This window comes from Channa argus, chromosome 9, assembly GCF_033026475.1.
Source record: "Channa argus isolate prfri chromosome 9, Channa argus male v1.0, whole genome shotgun sequence".
NCBI lineage: Eukaryota > Metazoa > Chordata > Actinopteri > Anabantiformes > Channidae > Channa > Channa argus.
Genome location: NC_090205.1, coordinates 3,489,722 through 3,509,980, shown reverse-complemented (window position 1 = coordinate 3,509,980; position 20,259 = coordinate 3,489,722). Strand labels below are relative to the sequence as shown.

General features: G+C 46.2%; 1 protein-coding gene across 6 annotated transcripts; it reads right to left on the bottom strand.

The window, feature by feature from the left end:
* Positions 1–1,764: 1,764 nt before the first annotated feature.
* akap11 (A kinase (PRKA) anchor protein 11) lies at positions 1,765–20,211 on the bottom strand. Of its 6 annotated transcripts, none has more exons than XM_067514956.1 (13): positions 20,157–20,211; positions 17,739–17,807; positions 16,819–16,923; positions 16,240–16,350; positions 16,078–16,131; positions 15,797–15,925; positions 14,718–14,970; positions 10,142–14,552; positions 9,824–9,964; positions 8,748–8,831; positions 6,601–6,647; positions 5,910–6,109; positions 1,765–4,900 (listed from the first exon to the last, which is right to left on the bottom strand). In XM_067514956.1, exons 3-13 carry the CDS (start codon positions 16,879–16,881, stop codon positions 4,736–4,738), a joined length of 5,658 nt encoding a protein of 1,885 aa, XP_067371057.1. In that variant the 5' UTR covers positions 16,882–16,923; positions 17,739–17,807; positions 20,157–20,211; the 3' UTR covers positions 1,765–4,735. The 6 variants fall into 6 exon arrangements, with proteins under 6 accessions (XP_067371057.1, XP_067371055.1, XP_067371058.1 ...); XM_067514954.1 differs by lacking the exon at positions 20,157–20,211 and adding an exon at positions 19,864–20,071; XM_067514957.1 differs by lacking the exons at positions 8,748–8,831; positions 20,157–20,211 and adding an exon at positions 19,864–20,072.
* Between the last annotated feature and the right edge of the window lie 48 nt (positions 20,212–20,259).

Sequence of the window (20,259 nt, the reverse complement as noted above, 5' to 3'; positions counted from 1 at the left end):
CCTAAAAGTCAGTGCTTAGACTCCAAGAGCCTCACTCGGCCCGTTGAAGCAGCTGCTGCTGGGCCTGGAGATGGGACGGGTCTGTCAACCTTTATCCGTTGGACTGTTATACATACAGCTATAAATCCCATAGAGTCGACTTGCTATTTTTTGTTAGCCCTGGTTCAATCAAGAAACCAATCACGGCTGTCATAGTTTCACCTCTTTCTAAAGTTTTCATCTTGTTTAATAAACCGTGAAGACGTCCATGCTGGAATGTGTTTCGGGCTTGTCCCCACATCACTTAGTGATGGGACTTTCCGATTTTTACTTTTTCTTGCATGCTGCGTCCCTGATCCAGCCGTGAAAATAATGCCCGACATGGACTGAAAACCATGAATGCGAGCCAAAAAAAACAGATTAAACTTCTAGAAATGCACGTCCTGAAGTCTGACACTGGAGCGATATTAAAAACAACTTGGCCTTTTGTGGTTGCGTGATGAGAACGTTGAGATGTTGCCGTTGCTTTCGCGCTACATCTCCAACTGTAAAGAGGAAGATGTGGACTGGGGCCCACAGGAAGAAGCAGGAAATGCAACGCTTGCCGTTTGTCTCTCTGCGAGCACTCCCTTCTTCCTCACTGAGGGGGCACGCTAAGATTTTAATCTCACTCACCCACTTATCCTCTAATTTGTAGCCGACTGGAAGTGACTTCACTCAGGTCAAGTCACCCGTGGCCATGTCCTCGTACGGCTGCTGTGAAGATCAGAGATGTGCTTGTCTGACACATTCCTCGCCTTCTGTATCACCACACAGCCTGCAATTAGCCCCCCCCCCCATGTCAGACAGGCACCTCCATTCATCCGCTGACAGATATCAGCCCTTGTTGCAAACATTACCTAATTATACATTTATGCCTGTGTGGCACGGTGTAATCGCACAGCAACAATGGCTGTTTTGTGCAACAGTATCCAGGTATAACCGAGAACTGTAGCTCTGTTATTGAGACCGGCTTTATTAAACACACATCCTGTGTGTTTCCTTTGGCACCTGCAGCGCAGGTAGCAGCGAGGAGGCAGGCCGGGCCTTGGCTGGTGGAGGATTGGAGAAATCAGCAGGCTGGTATTACTGGGAAGTCCAGCTTAAATCACTATTTTCCTTCTAAATCCCACAGAAGAGAAACAAATCCATTCTGCTGCAGCTAATGGAGCTCAATCATTTATCAGTGTTTCTCCAGCACTCACATCGTTTTAGTTCCCTGTATCAGTGTCTGCATTTCACTAAGGGATGAGCAGGTCGAAGCACATACAGTGATCAAGCAGGGGAATAGTGCACGTTTTGGCAACTAGACAACAGACAGGAAGTGGCTGCAGGAAACTACACTGTGCTGATGGCGACGGTACAGGCAGCACGACAGGCCTGAAAGTTGTTAGTCGGGTAGCAGCATAAAGATCTGAGAGTATGCAGTAAGAGTCCGATCCCGAAACCAGAGGACACCTTCAGAGGACTCGTGGAGTCCAAGCTTCCATGGGTCAGAGGAGCAGGCGTTTTTAACGTCGCGGCTGATAAGTGGATGTTTGTGTTAACCTGAGCACTAGCACTGCTGCTGGCTGTGAACCAGATGTGAGGAATTCAAAAGCAGTTTTCCCGACATGCAAGACTTTGAGTGTTAAGCACATTAGAGCTGCAGATAACAAATCGAGGAACTGCACTTAAAATATGACACATTTAAGCAAGACTTTTAAAAACCTGAACAGGCTGAAAAAAGTGAAAACAAAATGCAGCTTGTAAGAGCACATGAAAAAAAGCTTTATTGTCACACCAAGCTTCAACATTAACAAATTTAGAGTTTTTGACTTGACGCTCAGAGTGTGTGAACTATTCAGCAATGTCACTAGGGAGGACAGTTAGTGAACTCACTGTTATATAACTTACATCATATATTAAATATCTTCATTTGGCAGGATTTTACAATTAAGCAGGAAAAAACAAAATACAGATGTGACTGGAGCTGAAATACATCTCTGTTTTCTCATTTGATTTCATTTTTCCCCCCGTCTGTGGCAGGAGGGATGCTGAAAGTAACACTGGGAACAACGGCAGCAAAACAGGTTTTACAGTATCTGCGTTTTAAATGGAGGAGCACGTTCAGCCTTCACAAACAACAATATAGCAGTGCGGGTCATCAGAGATGTGCAGGAATGTAAAGTGGATGATTATTAGTGGGGGGGGGGGGGGGGGAATTCTTCATACATTCCTTTAGTGTAAACCAAAAATACCTGCACTTTCATTAAACCTAATACTCACTGCGTCGTCTCTTCTATAGTTGCTATAACTTGGGCGTCACTTTCGATTTTCATTCTTAGTGGACTTGTAAACAGATTATACAGGATGAACACCTTTAAGATTACATCATCATTTGGCAGCCTACAGATTAAGCAGGGACGGACGAGGCATCTGCAGAGGCCTGTAGTGTACTGACGAATCACTGCAGCTCAATTACCGTAGGCTAATACAGAAGAAGAAGAAGAAGAACGTTCACTTTGATGACTGTTCAGCCATGCAGGTGATCACACCATCAACACTTAGTTAATCATAATAGCTGTGAGGCTGTGGTATATTACAGTGTTTCAAACTCAACAATCAAATTCCTGGTAGGAATCTGAGGACCTTCCAGCATCTCTTCAATCTACAACACCACAATAAATAAATATACAGACATCAATATCCCAATAATCTTTGAGTTTTTTTTTGTTTTGTTTTTTCTTTCTTGGGTCGGCAGAACGGACCAGAAGAAACTTCACACTGGAGGAGAGAGCCGGCATTTCCAGTTCCTCCTCAGCCTGATCAAACAAAGAACCAAAATAAAACAACAAAAGTGCATCTCAGCAAGTAGCCGGTAGTGCTGTGCATGTACACGTGGGGGCTGGTGAGTAACACGGGTGGGTGTGTTGGAGAAAAGTGGGGAAGTAGTGCTGTGTGGAAGTTGTGGTATTCAGAGTCCTTCATTCCACTAGGTGGGTGACAAAGAGTGTGAGTGCAGAGATGAGCTATGCACATGCTGAGATTGTGGTTATGGAGGTGCAGACACGACCGCTCTTTAATTACTAAAAGATCCACAGTCTGCGTCACTGGATCTTCCCAGAACTGGACGTGGGCCACAGACAAATGACCATAGTATTATACATTTACAACTGACTAAGGGGGGGGGGGGGGGGGGGGGGGGGGGGGCTACATTTGGCAACACTGTGCCAGCATCATGGCTTTTCTAGGAGCTTCCAGCAGCATTTCATGTTTGATTAGATACTCTACCTTCAAATATACATACCCCCCCCCCCCCAAAACATGGACCAAGTAATCATCATCAACTCTAACTATGTTGGACGACCACAGACATCGTAGCCAAGTGAGCAGCGTTACAGTCTTAGAAAACACCAATACTGGCACAAGGCAACTTCATCCATGATGCTCTTCATCACTCTGATGCCTGCTGAATGCAAAAATCACAGCAGGGCACAAATAATCAGACCAACCTACCAGCCTCTAAATCAGGACTAAGAGCGTCACTGCTTCTTCGTGAGCTCCTGCTTGCATCACTGCCTGCTACATCTCAGCCAGACGGTCGTAACAAACCTGCCTGAAATGGGAAATTAGTCCTAACTTGACCAACACTGAATCACACTTCCCCTTTCTAACAAAATCACAATAACAGACAACCACTTTCTACCAACTCTGTGTGATTTTTACATTTGTATATTTTACAGACAAACTAAAATAATTCCTTTGTTTGCTAAGTACCATCTAAAACAAAGCCAACTGGAGGACTGAGTCAAAAGACAGTGTTCTGACCTGATTTATATGTCAGAAACTTGTTCAAAAACGGTTCCCTCGTCCCAACAGTTCACGGTTCTCATTCTCAAACACACCTGATCGCGCGTACACTCGAGCGTCTTTGGCAGCTAGCAGGGTACTGTGAAACCACCCCCAACCCGAATAGAGCGAGGACAGTTCGGACTCAATCTGACCCGTAAGTGGCCCGTGAAGACCTCTAATGTATCACTGAAGCACAACTTAACTCCTGCAGGGCTCCAGTAAAACACATTCTTGGAATAACTCAGCGGGGATTAATGAGACACTGGAATACTATAGAGGGGAATTACTGTGAGATGTAGCATCCTGGATTCCTTCGGATAATACAAGGGTGCAGTGCTGTCGTGTGTGTTGGTCTCTTAGCATGTGGAAACACCACCAAAGAGGTGAGCTGGGGGTGTTCTGACATCATCCAGCCGAGCAGCTTTGGGGATTCCCTAACAAAACACTCATTCTCTCATCTTCTTTGCAGTTCTGTCTCTGTCTGGAACACACAGGGTGGGTCTCTCTCCGTCTCCCTGTTGTGTCCATAGCTCGAGCACAGTATCAGCGAGGTGTGAGGGCTTCAATGCAGGAGTGTCTGTGGGCGGGAGGGACAGCTCACTAAATCAACATGATATACGTGCGAGCTCAGAAATTATGAAATGGCAACAACAAAACAGAAGGTGGAATGGAAAATAAAATCCAGCAGAAGTTGTCTTCAGTTGTCACAGCATGCAAGGCAAAAAACACACGCCACCCACATTCACGAGAGTCAGTCAGTCAGATCAGGTGATTTGTATGGCGCCCTCTATGGGCTGTAGAGTTTGCAAAGCCCTGCTCGGAATGGAGGAGAGGATAAAGTGGACGTGGGGGGAGGGAAGGGAAGGGAGAGGACAGAAAGGCCTTAAGCGTGCTCCAGGAGCCACTGGAAGAGAGGGAGCCGGTGAGGTTCTCTGGCCGCCTCCTCTCTGGTCTGGGACTGACTCTCTTCACAGTAGCGCAGCAACGTGTGGAGCAGGTCTCCCACTCTCCACCTCCTCTCCCGAAGCCTTTGGACCACGGCGGGGAGCTGTAAGACAAACAGAAGTCAATTTACCTTTTGTTTTATTATGGTGCACGTCTGAGCACATGTGGCAGGTGCATATATACAACTGTTGTGTCACGTCTTCTTTCAACAACACTTGTGTTGCAGAACTGATGAAACCAACTGCTCAGCACCTCAGGGCCTCATTTTTCACTTGTTTCAGGACTGCAGGTTAAAAGGTACCAGACCACAGAACAGTCCTTCCTAAATGAGCTTGGAGAAGGCAGCACCGTCTCTGGACATTGTTTGTATCTGGTTGTTTCTTTGCATGGAAGAGTTTTAAGTTGAGGGCCTGAAGATCACAACCAAACAACACTGGTATCTGGCCTGGTCTCGTGTACAGATCGCTCTGGATTCTCTGAACGTTTTAATGTTATTCTAAAACAGAATATGCTGGAATCCCCAAATTTCTTTATTGTCTGCTCTTTTCATATCCAATCTTGAGAACGACGTCGCGCCAATCATTCTTTAATCCACTCTGACCATTTTTGTTACTTCTCATGAATCTCCATACACATGTTTAGGGCTAAGCTTTCATAACCCTACAATGAAATGGCAAACTTCAGAAAGCTGAATGTACATGAAATATTATGTTTTATTCTTTCTGCAATTTCAAAATGTTTTTCCAGAAAAAAAAAAAAAGCTTCAACATTTGATATGCTGTTTTAAACGATCTGCTAATTTTTGCAAATCTCTCTTACTCTTTTTGTTTCCATTTGATTTAAAATTCACTAATGACAATTTAAAAGAAAGTAAAGGTTGGAAAGCACTGTGCCACGATTAAACACCGTGTTCCCTTTGCAGCAGCTAATGGTTGCTGTTACCACAGCAACAGTGGAGAAAACCAAGATACCACTAGGTAAGATTTCTGCATTTTAAAACCAACATCAACAATCATGAAACAATGATTTGTTGGTTCAGGAAAGTCCTCATGTTTAATAGTAAATACCACAGAGGGAACCTGCTTGGGACGGTGATTAGCGAGTGTGTTCACCTGCTGGAGCTCTCGATCAGGAGTCAGCAGGATCTGGGGGACGTCGGCCATGGAGGCCGCTGCCCACTGCAACATGCTCCTGAGCTGAGGGTCGAGGATCCCGTGCTGAGGGCCACGCCCGTGCTCCCTGATGTCAGAGTTGGTTATGAACAGTGCAGTCCTGGTAGCCTGCACCTGAGTCCTGTCCACACACAGAGTCCCTGCAGGACAGATGAATCATCTTTGCCTTTTTTTTTTTTTTCCCCAAACACTGATCAGACATCTATTGTACAACAGCTTGTTCTACTTCTACATCTTAGAACACATGTGGATACACCAAGGGCAATATGTTCCCACGCTCCCAGAGCAGAACAGAACCAATGAGGAGACCCCCCCCCCCCCCAACCCCACCCCCACCCCACACACGCAATAAGGGTTGAACACACATAATCGCAGAATGACAGACTGTGGAGGGAGTGAATTAGCATTAGTGTGGCTGAATATGGGGGTGGTAAAATCCCCAGCTAGAACACACTCAGACAGGCCGGCAGACGTACGCAGCCTGTCGAAATCAAGGCCAAATGTTCTGAATCTCCAAAAGTGGAAAGAACTCAAATTAGGAGACAGGCCTTGTTACTCTCCCCTCTTTCCCTCTATCCAAAAGTGTGCATACTAGTATCTTCACCAATCAAAGAATACAAAGTACTCTTACCGCTGGATTCCTCTTTGACCTCATTGTCCTTGTCTTCTGTGTTGTCACTGTTGAATGAGAAATGTCACACAGGTGGGTGAGATGAGAAAAAAAACAACGCAAGGATACACACAACAATAAGCTCCCAGCTTTACCCAACACTGCCGCATGGCAGAAGCTGCAATCAGAGCAACCCTGATCAAAACAGACCCGTTAGACTGAGCGAACGCAAATGAAAAATGTAAACGTTTCTGCTTTATTCATTTAAGAAACGATCACTAATGACTTCATCGGTGTGAACGCCGATTTTTCCATTGTGAAAATCTACTCGACAGCCTTTCTGTCAATTGTGCAAATATTTGGAGTGTGACATGCCAACAGGTAAACAGCCATTTCTGCACTTTATAACGTTGGTAATCACAGCGTTGTTGACACAGCCCACAGCTACAGACACTCAGACTCTGCTCCATATCATATAAGGATATCATTTTCCTTCCAGAGGGAGGACGACTAACAAGGCTTATTAAAAAAAAAAAAAAAAAAAAAAAAAGGAGGATCAGCAACACCTGCACTGTCAAAGCAGAGGTGAGGAGAAGAGTCAGAGCAACACTGACTACAAAATCAAACACTAAAGGAATAACACCAGATTAATAAAGTTGTCTATCTCCTATGGAAATTAGGAATTAATGACAGGGCCTAGGAAGCACAAGCCCACAGTTGGCAGGATTGGCGCCTATTTTCAATGACTTGCAAATTTATTTTTTTTAAAAAACCGAATAAACACTTTCACGATGACATGGTGGAAGCTTGATTAGCAAAGCCTTTTTACAACAATGTTATTTTTTCCTGACACATCTTATAAGACTTAATTGTTCAGAAGGACCTCAGCACTAACTGCACCCGGAACATGTGAAAACCTGCCACCTATTGGCAGGAACACAACTGGCCAGCTGCAACTGTACTTTAGGTTTGTAAGTGACAAATGATGTACAAGTGAAGGACACGGAAAGAAATCTATCATTACTGCGTTGTATTTATTTATGCTGTAATATTGATCCGTAACGTGATACACCGTCTGGAAAACACTGAGGTAAAGTGTTTGAGTTACAAAAACAGGCAGGATGTGTGTTTTTGTCTTATTCACGATTGACTTCATCACACTGATGCTGAAACCACAAAAAAAAAAACAATCATTGCTTTGGTTTAGAATACTCATGTCGTAAATTCTAATCAGTTGTTATTCGGTACGCGTATATTTTCCACTGACAGTAATGTGTAAAAACAAATAGCAATTTTAGCCTCCTTTTGTTCCTGGTACACAGAAATGTGGAGCAGTTTTGGTTTTAGGAAGCCACGAGTTTCAGTTGATGTTAGATCGGTATCAACACCGACGAGCACAAACATGCTGGAAAAAGGTGAATATTTAATGCTTATAATGTTCTGTTTGTCCGTATGTACTGAACGTGCGGTCGCGATGCACCGATTACTTTGCTGGTGCATTCACGTCTGACATCGGTTACGGCAGACTTTTAAGGCCGTGTTGATGGAAAAGGAACCTGGAAATTATTGGAAGAATATGAAAACAGTGCAGTTTTTGTGGGCTTTTTTTGTGGGATGTGCAGCTGCAGTTCAGATTAAATATGTCAGTGCTGCACTACATCTCATGCATGTTGTTTTTAAAGAGCAGGGGCCCTGTGGGACCTGAATTATCCAGATTCCATTTGTGGGTATAAACTGTTAAAATGACGCAAAGAGAAAACGAACTCGCCAAAAAAACAACAACAACAAAAAAAACCACTACAAATTGTACTAATAGGCACTAAAATTATATGCACCCACAAAACAATGTGCTACATGCTCAAATTAGCATTACCAAGCACATGTCATGTCAAGCCTATTTATATTTAAAGCTTTATTGTGGCCAGGCAAGGGGGCTGGTGGTTACCAGAATGAGACAGAGTGTAAATCTAAAATCCAATTGTACAATGAAGTAAATTTTTTCATACGATGGAGCCGTTTTCTGGGGCTGCGAATCTCCACTAATGGACCTGTCGCATGCTCCACAGTGAATTCGGCAACTCGGACATTTCTTTGTCCCATTCTAGGTGAACCTCCAGGTCCGAGGGGGATTTTGGATGGCTAGCCGTACCAACCAGAGGGTGACCAACCTGTCAGAGGGGGAGAATGACATGTGATCCTCACACGCTTCCCCCTCCAGGCCCAGACTACTCCAGCTACTGCTGTTCCCATTGCTGCGGGAGAGAGAAGGCAGGTAAACACACCACTGAGGCACATAATCACAGGAGAGCTACTGAAATGAAACAAAGGATATAATAAGCAGCTTTCTCTCAATGATCATATCACGTAGCTTCAAGTTTAAGACAATCTCTGGCATTTGGAGTAATCCGCTAAATGCCAAATGATGCATTAATATTTCCACTGTATAACCCACTCAATCATGTGTAATTGCTGATTGAGATAATTTGTTGCTAAAGGCCTGAGATGTGAGATCATTACATTCTTCCCCTCACATAATACTGTTAATCCTGAGGTTTCCAGCTGGCAACAGAAGCACAACAACACACAGTCTTTTCTGTAATTAGTCAATGATTAGCGTACTGGCTGGAACCTGCACATTGTGGCGTGCGGTGATCAGAAAAAGGCTGAAGGCAGGAACTTTTGTGTTCTAAAAATACCTCCATTAATGGTGCACTGCCTCAGCTACAGTGTTCTCCCTGTGGTTTGAATGAGTGACACATGCTGAGAGCAAGTTCGTTTAGTCAATCAACACGCTCAGTGTCTCAAAGTGCGGATTTCTTTTACCCCGTTATTCTATCGCCTTAGTGGAATTGGTTGGAGCAGGGTTTTAAATTCAGTCTAATAAATCCCACACGATGGACTTTGTTCCTGTACTAACAGGCCCTGAAGTGAGGACAGTCCTCAAACACACACCTTTATTGTTCTGTGGCTTTGGTTGTGAGAGATGATGAACAATACAGCGTGAAACCTAGTCAGTGGCATGTGCCACCTGCTGTTGGCAGGACATGGTGAAGCCTCTAAATCACTGCCTATTTTGGGGGGAGACACTGAAGACAAATGCCTTTTCCAGTTCACAGCAGCTGATTCAAAATCAAATTCAAAAACTGTCACTTGCTCCTAAACATGTCTGCATAGAACATGCAGTGCTGCATTGTGCTCAGGGTGTCAGTGCTGCAGGTAACATTATTTTGTCAGTATACTTTACCTGTCACTGAGGTGGAGGAAGCTGCTGTTTTCATCTGGGTGCTCATCCTCAAAGCTCAGGTTAGACCAGCTGCCCAGACTGTCCTCTCCCACGCTCAACTGGTGGGACACAGTGGACTCGGTGGTTTCCCTGCCCGGAGAGCTGAAGACAAACAGGACAGGGCTCTACGAGTTATGCAAACATCTACTTACAGCAGCTTTTAATCAGTGAATGATTTAACATTTAAAAGCGGCTCAAATAATCTAGAAACATGTCATATGTGCAGGAAATAAAGGTCAGAACATATCAAAAACACACACACTTATGCAAATCTTGTACCTGCTGTTGGCAGCTTGGCAGATGTTGGACAGCGCTGACATCATGATCTCAGCAGTAAGGCTCTCGGCATAGCTGGCTCCATCATGACCGATGCCACTGTCTGCATTAAGGCTGGTGTTGCTCAGCTCACGTTTAGCCGTTTCCATTGCCATGGACACCATCTCCTCTGCAAACGCCGCCCTGTGGTCCAGGTCAATGTGGATCTTGGGTATCTCAAGGCTGGAGAGCCGCTCAGCCCTTGCTTGACATTCAGGCCACCGTTTCCTTCTCTCCAAGACAGGCTGATGGTGGTGCCTGCCAAGTCTGGTGCAGTATGGGCACTCCTGGACCTGACAGTAACGGCAAACCCTCCCTGCCTGGACTTGGCCTGGCTCTGGCCCTTCAGACAGTCTCTGAGTGTGAGAGTGTCTGTCATGCCCTTGGGTCCCCTGACGGTCATGTGATGAGAGTCCAACTGAAGCCAAGCTCATCTTCAGAGTGTCGTCAACAATTTTCCTGGCGTAATGCTCGATGACCTGCATCACCCTGCTGCTGTACCCTCCATCATACAGGCTTCCTGTGCTGTGGTAATGTCTGCTCCTAGCCTCCTTGGACAACAGAGGACAGGAGAAAGAGTTTCTGATGAGATTCTCCGTCATATCTTCAACGTTGGATTTCTTATAAAGACAAGAATCGGTGAGAGACTTTGGCAGACGTATGGAGGATTGGTGCAGCTTGTGCGTGACGTCGCAGGTGATGTTGTAAGCTAAAGACTCGGCAAAATTGACCAGATTCATGTACTCCCTCTGTCTGAGCTCTTCCCTACAACAACACTGAGCATCTTCGCTTGAGGGACAAATCACAGACTCTGCTCTGTCCTTGGGCGACGGGGCCTCACTACCAGAAGCTTTCCATTCATCTGGCAGTGACTTTGAGGACTGAAGGCGGGCACTGGAGGATCGTTGCTTGATCTTGCGACTGGCGTGAGCCAAACCCTGTTTTATGGAGCGGTAGGCCAAACGACTCGCATATTGGTCCAAGACCAACTCCCTACTTCCTCCCTCCTTTTTCAGCACTCTGATGAGGTAGCCGGCGTATTCATCTGTCACACTCTCACAGCTGGGATACTCAGATGACAGACCCGAGCTGGAGCTAGAGATGGTGCTTGAAGTAGACGCGGGAGACCGGAAGACAGAGGCTATCAGGTCTTTAGAACACTGCTCAGCCAGTCTCCCTACCCTCCAGTCTCTGCTCCGGTCTGTACTGAATTGGGCCTGGTGGTGGTGATGCAAACATTCAGAGCCAGATCTGTCCAAGCTTCTCCTCCTGAGAGCTCTGTGATATGGACACTCCTGTCCAGAGTGCACCATCCTCTTGACATCGTTGATGACTTCTCCCGCCACCTCCCCAGCATACACCCACAAAGTGTTTAGAGTCCGCTCTGAGAACTGAGCCACACTGTCTCTCCTCCTCTCGTGGCTCTTGCTCAATTCACCCTCCTCCTCAGCCACTCCGAGTGTGTCCATCTCTGTTGCCATGGAGACAATGTGACAGGCCAACCGTTCAGCGTAGTGAAGAGCTTCCTTGTTTGACATTCTGCGAGCAGACATCTGGTTCAGTTCATGCTGGCGACCCCCTGTCTCCAAACATACGTTTGTGCCACTAACGCCACTATCTTCTGCCACCTCCTCCTCCTCTTCCTCCTCATTGCCATCGGCCTCCTCGGAGAGAGACCGCATCAGTTTGAGCATGAACTCTGCCTTGTCTGCCTCAGGGGTGATGTCTTTTGGGCCTGGGCCAGGCTCAGGCTGGTAGTGAGGTGTGGGAGGGGGGGTAGCAGGAGAAAATTCCTTGGCCAACTTGCTTTTCAGTTTTTTTGAAAACTGTTTTATCTGTTTCTCCTTTGACACCTGACAGGGCTGCTGAGGGGTGGAAGGAGGAGTGCCAGGGGTCCCACCAGATTTTTGACCCGAGCTTGGAGCAGAGTCATCCCCAATAACAGATACACTCCTTTGTCCACCCATCTCAGTACCCGGCACATCAAGAGTATTCTTCATTACAGGATGTGATTCAACCACACCTCTGTTCTGAGGGTCAAACTCACAGCTGGCCCTCCTCTGGCTTTGAGAGCCTGTGTGAAAGGAAATGATGGGAATGTTAAAGTCTGTTTGCTCAACAGAGCCGCCCTTCCTACCAAACCCCGAGTCTCTGCAGTCATATCTGAAACACTCCCTGCCGGCTCCCGGCTTTGAAGGGAAGTCTGGGGCCTCATAATTCTCTATATCCTGTTTAGAGGAAGAGCCCTTTTGGTTTTTAATTGTCTTTGCAAAGAAATCAGCACAGTCACCAAAACTCTTCTTCATCTTAGAAGCACTTATTAGCTCACAAGCCTCAGTTACTATCGTATCCACCATGTTGCCGGAGAAGTTTTGGAACATCGACTTTCCTTGGTTGGGGTCTCCTCCTGTTATGGGGGTCTGAGTTCCATGACTGTACAGATGAGTCTGTGTGGATGTGGTGGTGTCAGAAGAGGGTACAGGTACTCTTTTAGGGCTAGCCTGTGGTGTATCTGATGAGCTAGACTTATACTGACAGGTTTCCTCTGAATCCTGGCGGTGAGAGAGGGCTTGACCTGCTTGGGGGACAGGAATACAGCTGGCCATGCCTGATACAGTGAATAGGGCTTTCTTCACTGTGCAGGCGGCGTCCTCGACTGAGGGCACTGAGACTGCTGCAGCTGTGCTGGCACTTAAAATGTGCTGGTTGGCAAAAGTACTGCAGGTGCGAGTGCTCGTGTTCTCTGCACTGACGTAGCAGATGTTATCCAGAGACACGCTGATAGCGGCTTGGCTAGTGAACGCAACATCAGCTTGAGAGAGCTCTATGAAGGCCTCCTGGATAACAGATTCAGACAAGTCTGAAGCATAGGAGGAAACCACCTCTTCTTCGTCTTCCTCTTGCCTTTGGCCAAAGGACCAGTCACTAGGGGTGAGAGGGGTAGAAGGGTGGGAGAACTGACACACTTCCATTATTCCTTCAAATACAAGCTCTTCGGCCAAATCAGCAGCAAAACGAGTCACTGTACTATGGAAAATTTGCTTTTTCACTGTCAGGAACTCTTTCAGTGCCCCAGATACAGCCTCTCCAACGAGGAAGCCAGCTAACCCATTGATTGCTCGTTCCTTTAACACATAGGAGTGCCGCATGCCAATCTCATGGAAGGCCATCTGAAACACTGAGGAGGTGAGTCTGGCTGCTAGGTGACACAGAGTGGTAGTGCAGGAGGATACACCTTTCTGGAGGTCTCGCAAGGCACTGCCCAGGCTCATTTCCACCAAGTCAGCAGCAAACCTCTGAATTCCATCCTTCAGAGACTGGGACTTCTTTTGCAGCTTAGCCACGGTTACAGTCTCTTGTATTTCCGAAAGCTTCATCAGGTAACCTGAAGGGTTCTTGAATTCCTTGTGGCAGACGCAGCTGAGATTCTTGTTGTCATTAATGTCCACAGCAGACTGATAGCCACATACAGATCCCAGAATCTCTCTGGACAGACTGCTGGCAAAGTCTGAGTATGTCTTGTACAGTGAGCAGAGATGTTGAGGTTTACGTAACTCTAAATTGTCTGGTTCACCCTCGTCTTTTTTCCAGAAGTATTCCAGCGGCCCACCAGAGTCCACCAGAGGACTGAAAGCTGACGAGCTGACAGGACTGAAGAGCTGGCCACCATTCTCCTCAGAGGGGGTCTGCACCAGCCGAGGAGAGTCAGGCACATCAGATTGAAGTGAGTAGGGAGAGCCTGGTTTCAGAGGAGTGGGTTTTTTCACATTGGCTGGGAGAGTGGGCTGGTCAAAGCGGTGAGGATTCATACCTTTGGTTGAACAGCCCCTCGAAACATATTTGGATGCTGTCCCAAGGGCAGAGGCCTCAGTGGACTTCTTCAGTGTGGTCGGGGCACTGATAGCATCCAGAGGCACTGAGAGAGTGCTGCTCTCAGAATTAAGCTCCTCCAGATCATCAAACTGGTCAAAACTGTCAAAGAACTCACTGACTTCAGAGTCCGAGTCTTCGACTCGCTCTCTAGGTCCTCCTGGCACCTGGGGGATGTCCAGCTTGGCCAGCAGGCTCTTCTGGTAGCCCACTTCATCCAGGAAAATGATTGGGCTGGGGCTAGAGCAGTCCGACTCTTCTGATTCACTGGCACGACTCAAAGGCACAGGCAGACGAGCTCCGGGAGTGCAGTAGGTCCACTGAGATTCCACGCCTGATGAGGTCTGCACTGTGACAGATACGTCTGGACCCGGCCTGACTGAATGCTTCTTCGAAGACGAGCTTATGATAACACGGGAGCCTGATAATTCCTTCCTTCTCTTATGGGCTGGGACTGTCTGTGAGGCCACGTCACGCTTTTTAAAATGGCAATTGGAAGCTGCAGCTGCGGAGATGGATATAAAAGAGGGAGGGAAGAAAACTGGTTATAAACATTTTAAAAGCATTATCACTCTTAAAAACAGAGAAATTAAAAATGTACATCTTGGAGTTCAGTTGATGGGATCATAAACTGTCACTAATGTCACTAAGCATTAGATGTCAAACATACAGGGACTGTCTCCTGTGTCATCGTCCTCCAGATGCTCCAGGGCTGTGACAAAATCATCCTCGATTGATGAGACCGATTGGTTGGTGTCATCCTCCTCTGGCTGGCTGGGCTCAGCTGTTCCCATCTGAAAAGCCTGGAGGTCTAAAGCGTAGCGGACGCCTGCCATATAGCACCCTAGCAAGCTCGCTGAGGACACCGTGCTCGCCTGAGTGCTGGGGTTATGTCTCAACACGCACACAGCCTTTAACCAACACTGGGAGAGAAAAATAAATTAAAAGAAAAAATACTAAGTTAGTTCTGACTGGCTGGTGATTTAGTCTTCTCATTTAAAGAAAAAAAAATAGTGCGTGTCCCATAACAACTTGGATGACGACATTTTGATAACAGAAACTTAAACAGAACACATAGGGGATTTTATCCATCGTAATCTTAAAGGAGGCGGAGGACGGCCGGACGTGTCTTGTTATGTCTGCAAGTTGATCTGTTGCATATGCAGAATACAAAATTGCTTAGTTCATGTCCACTTTGTAATGCAGAGAGGTGGGAGGTCTAACTGTGTGAAAGAGAGGAGCTTGCACGGCCTGTGTGAACACAAAGGACAAGGTTGAATTCGTGGGACGAAATAAAACAACATCCGCGTGTCCCACCTGCATCTGTTCAAAATTGTGACAAGAACTTGGCCTGTCTGTTTACATGCAGGGACTGACAAGGCCAAGAAGTGGGGATATAATCAACAACTGGGAGAAATGTACTGTAGGCCGAAAAATGTCCCAATCAAAATTAAGTTTTTCAGGAAAAATAAGTAAACACCCGTCATGTTTGTGGAGGTTTAGAGTATAAACAGACCTACATCTGCTAGACTAACAAGATTTACTTACTAGGATTTCCTACACAAACCTACATCAACTTGGAGTGGTCCAACCTTAAAAAATGTCTAGTTTCTTTTTAGGAATATCGTTCAAATTCTCGATGCATTTTCTTTTGAATACATACCTGACAGATTTAGTGGTGCACAGATGTCAATTATTCTCTCACATCTGCTAAGCACATAACTTGATTATAAAAGTTCTGTTGTCTACCTGAGGCCCAGCGTCCTTGTTCTCCGCCAGTCTGCGGGAGTCTCGGAGAAGCAGGACCTCGTCGTTCTTGAGTCCGGGAACGTGGACGGACCTGAGCAGCTCACACAGCCCTCCCAGAGACGACAGAGCCTAGTAACAAGGTGATGACAGAGAAGCACATTATCTTATTAAAATAGTTTTTATTACCACCTCTAACCTCAAACATGTAACTTTATGTCTGATAAGCAACTAAGTGTTTCACCATTTTACCGTAATTCATGCTTACGATTTGAAAAACTCACCTGCTGGGTGACATCGTCTCCTTCACACTGACCAGGCAAACACACAAAGTGAATCTGGAAGAGCACAGTTGATGGTAAGAAATAATGTGTGTTGTTTGCATGTGGCTGAGCTCTGTGTGTGTATAAATATTAAAAAATATAAAAACCTGCTGTTACACAAACCTCTGTCAGTCTTGTGGCGTCTCTGTTTGGCAGCTCTAGGCCAATGCTGCACAGCTCCTTCTTATTCCTGAAGAGACTCTTGACACACTGCGCCCCACCGTCACGCACAGTCTACAAACACACACACACACACATTAGACCAAGCGTATGGTTTCCCATAACAGCTCAGGAGAAACTGATGCATTTGCCCATCATTGCAGCTAAACAGTATTTTTACACAGGACTTTAATTTGAATGCTGGGTTTTCGGATTCTATTCAAACAGAGTTTCAAAAACCTTTAGGATCCTATGGGCCCAGCAGTTTCCCGTGAAAACAAATATTAGCCGATTAGACAATATAGTGAACATCTGCAACTGCATGACACAAGTATAATACAGGAGTTTTAACACAGTACTGTTATCACACCATAGAAACGGACCAAAAACTGAAGCAAGTGTTTTTGCATTTTAACAAGTAGAAGTAAAATGCATCCGTCAGACTTGCAGAAATGTTGTGTAACATCAGATGCAGTAGTAAATTTAAAACTCCTCTGTCAGATGTCTGTTGCAGAATAGAATGCAGGGTTCAGGGAGACAGACCTCTTTCCGGACTAAGGCTCTGGACCTCACTGGGAGTCCTCTAATACGGGCGCAGGCATCCATAGCGACAGAGTGGTGCACGTGGCCGGCTGACTGGCCACTCACCTGCAAAGAAAAGTGTTTCAGGGGAGTATGACGATAAAAAATCCAGAAAGTCACACTTCTACGATCACTTTTGAGCTTTTCTACTAAAAGGTTTATCAACAATCCTCCAGTGCCCTCACATGTTACTCAACTGTCACGACAATGCAATAAGATCATGAGCACTATTAGCCAACAATGATGCCTCTGTGTACTGCTCAACACCTACATGCCAATAGAGGGAGACCAATGTGACAAAGTCAGATGTTTAACTGCACCTGCCCCATTTAGTGCCTCAGCAAACCAACGACTCACGACGGAGTGAAAGCCTGTGAAACATACAGTTAACATTTTAGCCTGTCCTGCACGTTTTTCTCGTGACAGTTGCACGAATCAAAGTCTTAAAAATAGGCCTCGGCTTGTCCCGCTGGTGAGGATAAGCTACATATTGTGGGCCATTCTTTTTTTTTCCATATCCTTTAAACAGTCCGGCCTGCATCGGAGATCAGATGAGAGAGGCAAGAGAAAATGGGTGTGTGCGCTCCGACCAGGGGAAACACACTCGATAAGCAGCATGGGAGGAGGCAAAATATTTACAGTGTACAAGAAGGAAAAGTTTCCCAAGAAATCCAAGCCTCTCCTTTGAGGAACGGTCCAAAGTAGCTGGTGGAGTCTAGATGCAGGCGGGCGGTCGTATTAGCCGGCCCATCCTGCATCCTGAGAAACAGAGGGCCAGAGCACATGGCCCTGGCTTCCTCTAGTGATCCAGGAGCTCCTGGCTTCTCACGACTGCTTCGCTGAGCTGTATAAAACAACACAACTGGTCATTGCTGCCTCACCTAAACCGTGCAGTGCATTCCAATTCACTCAGAGGGAAGTAGACACAGTGACGTCTATTATGGTTGAGACTGTAAAAAAAAAAAAGACAAAAACAAGAGATAATAAACAAAAATTATTCATAAATCAGCAATTTATATTTCAGTTATTTCAGTTTATAGCTTTAGCAATAAGTGTTAATATGTATGAACATCAATACAATTCAATAGGCCTATATCACCACATTAAAGGACTAGTGCAGACGCACGATGTGCGATGTTTTTAGAATGAGTCAGCTCATAGAAAAACTGCAATTAAGTGCAACAATGTAAAGGCTTAGACAAAGTCTCAAGGGCTGATTCATCAAACGAATCATCACAGTTTGCACAGAAATGTAAGACAAGATCCCAGAAATCCATTCAAAGGCTTCTGGGTGTTTGTGATCCTCTTAGAAGGAAGACGGCAACACAACCGATCAAGGACACAAACTGTGTAGTCTAAAGGTTTGTTTGGTTGGGAGCTGATGTGAACCAAACGTCTGAGCCCGAGTGTGGGTGGCCAGAAGGCTACATAAACAGAGACAGAGAGAGAACATGAGAAAAACCCATGGCTCACTGTGAGACCCAACACCAGACTTTGATGAGGGGCAGGTTCATGATCAGGTGGCATCAGCAGAGCAGACAAGTGAATAGAACCGTAAATCTCAGTGCATTTCTCTAAGATCTGAGCACAGAGAGTGTGGTGCTGTGTGCATTTGAAGGCGAATCGGAGTAGAAACTGGTGGATAAATTGCTTAATTAGATAAATGCATTTGGCTATAGGTAACCACGATGAATGACGGTGGTTATTTTCAACCAAAAATGCCACATAAGTCATAGTTCCAGCTCAGAAATCAGGCAGACTAAGCCCCAACGAAGAGGCTGCGTGCGCAATGCCAGAACCCAGAAACAGCTAACGCAATTAAGCAATGACTTTATTATTCACACCTGTACCTTGCATGTCGAAAGGGCCCATTGTGAGGCCTGTCTGATGTGCAATGGATGACACAACAGTTTTGAGGAATCATCTAAAATAAAAAGCAAAAATGTCACAACCTTCCCAGCTCCAGCTTTGACGTTTGAACGATTTGCTGAACGAATCATGTCCTTCACAGACAGACAATGAGATTGGTCGTCACTGTGAAGAAGTGGTGTCATTTTGAGCAGTTAGGGCCAAACTGTGACAATAGTTGCATATTGAACTTCACAGCAAGAAGTTGACGAGCTTTAGCACCTACAACTAATTTAGGCGGCTGTAGCATTAGTACAGTCCAAACCCAGTCCACTCTGCTAAACCCGGTTTCGCACTGCACAGCCCTTCAGATATTAGTCATCTCCGAATGGAAATGAATCAGAAGCAGGAACTTCTGAATCAAACCGACTCGTTCCGACTCTGATGGGTCAGGCAGCCGAGCCCAGAACAATCTTAGCTGTTAAATGAGGATCAGTCGAAGGGGGCTTGAACAGTAAAACATAATCTGTGAAGATACATCTTTTAGCTTTTATCTTCAAGGGGAAAAAACACAGCAGTTCCCCACGTAAAGTAACAGGTGCATTATTTTAAATGGTCGTGTTTGCTGCTGGAATTCAAACGGTTGTTAGGCGTTAAACTCTACGCAGAGCTGAACGTGTAACACGCCTGCTAACTAACCAGGCACAGTGCGTGTGTGGAAGAACAGCACCGAGCTAATGGCACCGCTCCTGCGGCCGGTACCCGCCGCAGCAGCAGGCCACAGAGGAAGCGCACACAGTGTGGATGCCGCTGATGTTGACACACGGCTGGCTAACGTTCCCCATAGCCGACTCCCCTCTGGCTATAGCGGACTAGACGCAGCGCATCGTATGGATATAAGCAGCTCATAGTGGACCTCCGGGACACACACGGACCGCCAGGTGAACCGCTCTGCTAGCTGACGGGCTGTCAATCACCTCGCTAGCGGCAGAACCAGGCCGCGGGCGGCTCGGTCTGTGGTGTCACCTCACCGTCGCTAGCTAGCTTAGCACCGAGCTAACGGCAAACGTGAGGTCGATTCAACACCTCACTGACCGCGAAATGTGATCCCCGCAGGGCACCGAAACACAGACGTTTGCCTTCGTAAAGACACTGTACCTCGGCACTTGGCGTCGGACTCCAGCGGCGGCGCTGACGGAGCCTCTGCGTTTTAATGCGCCACCCGCAGACGATTCGTATGTTTTGGACTCGCGTTGCTAATGTCGTAGATGTTCAATCACTAACCAAACTCGATACTTGGTGCTTGAAATAATCCAGGCTTCCACTAAAATCGGACGGGGCAATAAAACAACAGCAGCACCTACAACCTTCATTCGGTGTTTGGAACCTATGTAACCAAGCTAAATCCCATTTTACACGTGTTCTCATCAAGTTCGTTTCAGACGCTTTACCGTGTTCCGCTCGTTTGCACCGGTTCCTGAAAAAGAATCGAGCTGCCCAGCCACTGCGCTGGGCCGTTCTCCCCCATGAAAACGTGAGCGTAGGAGGCATCAC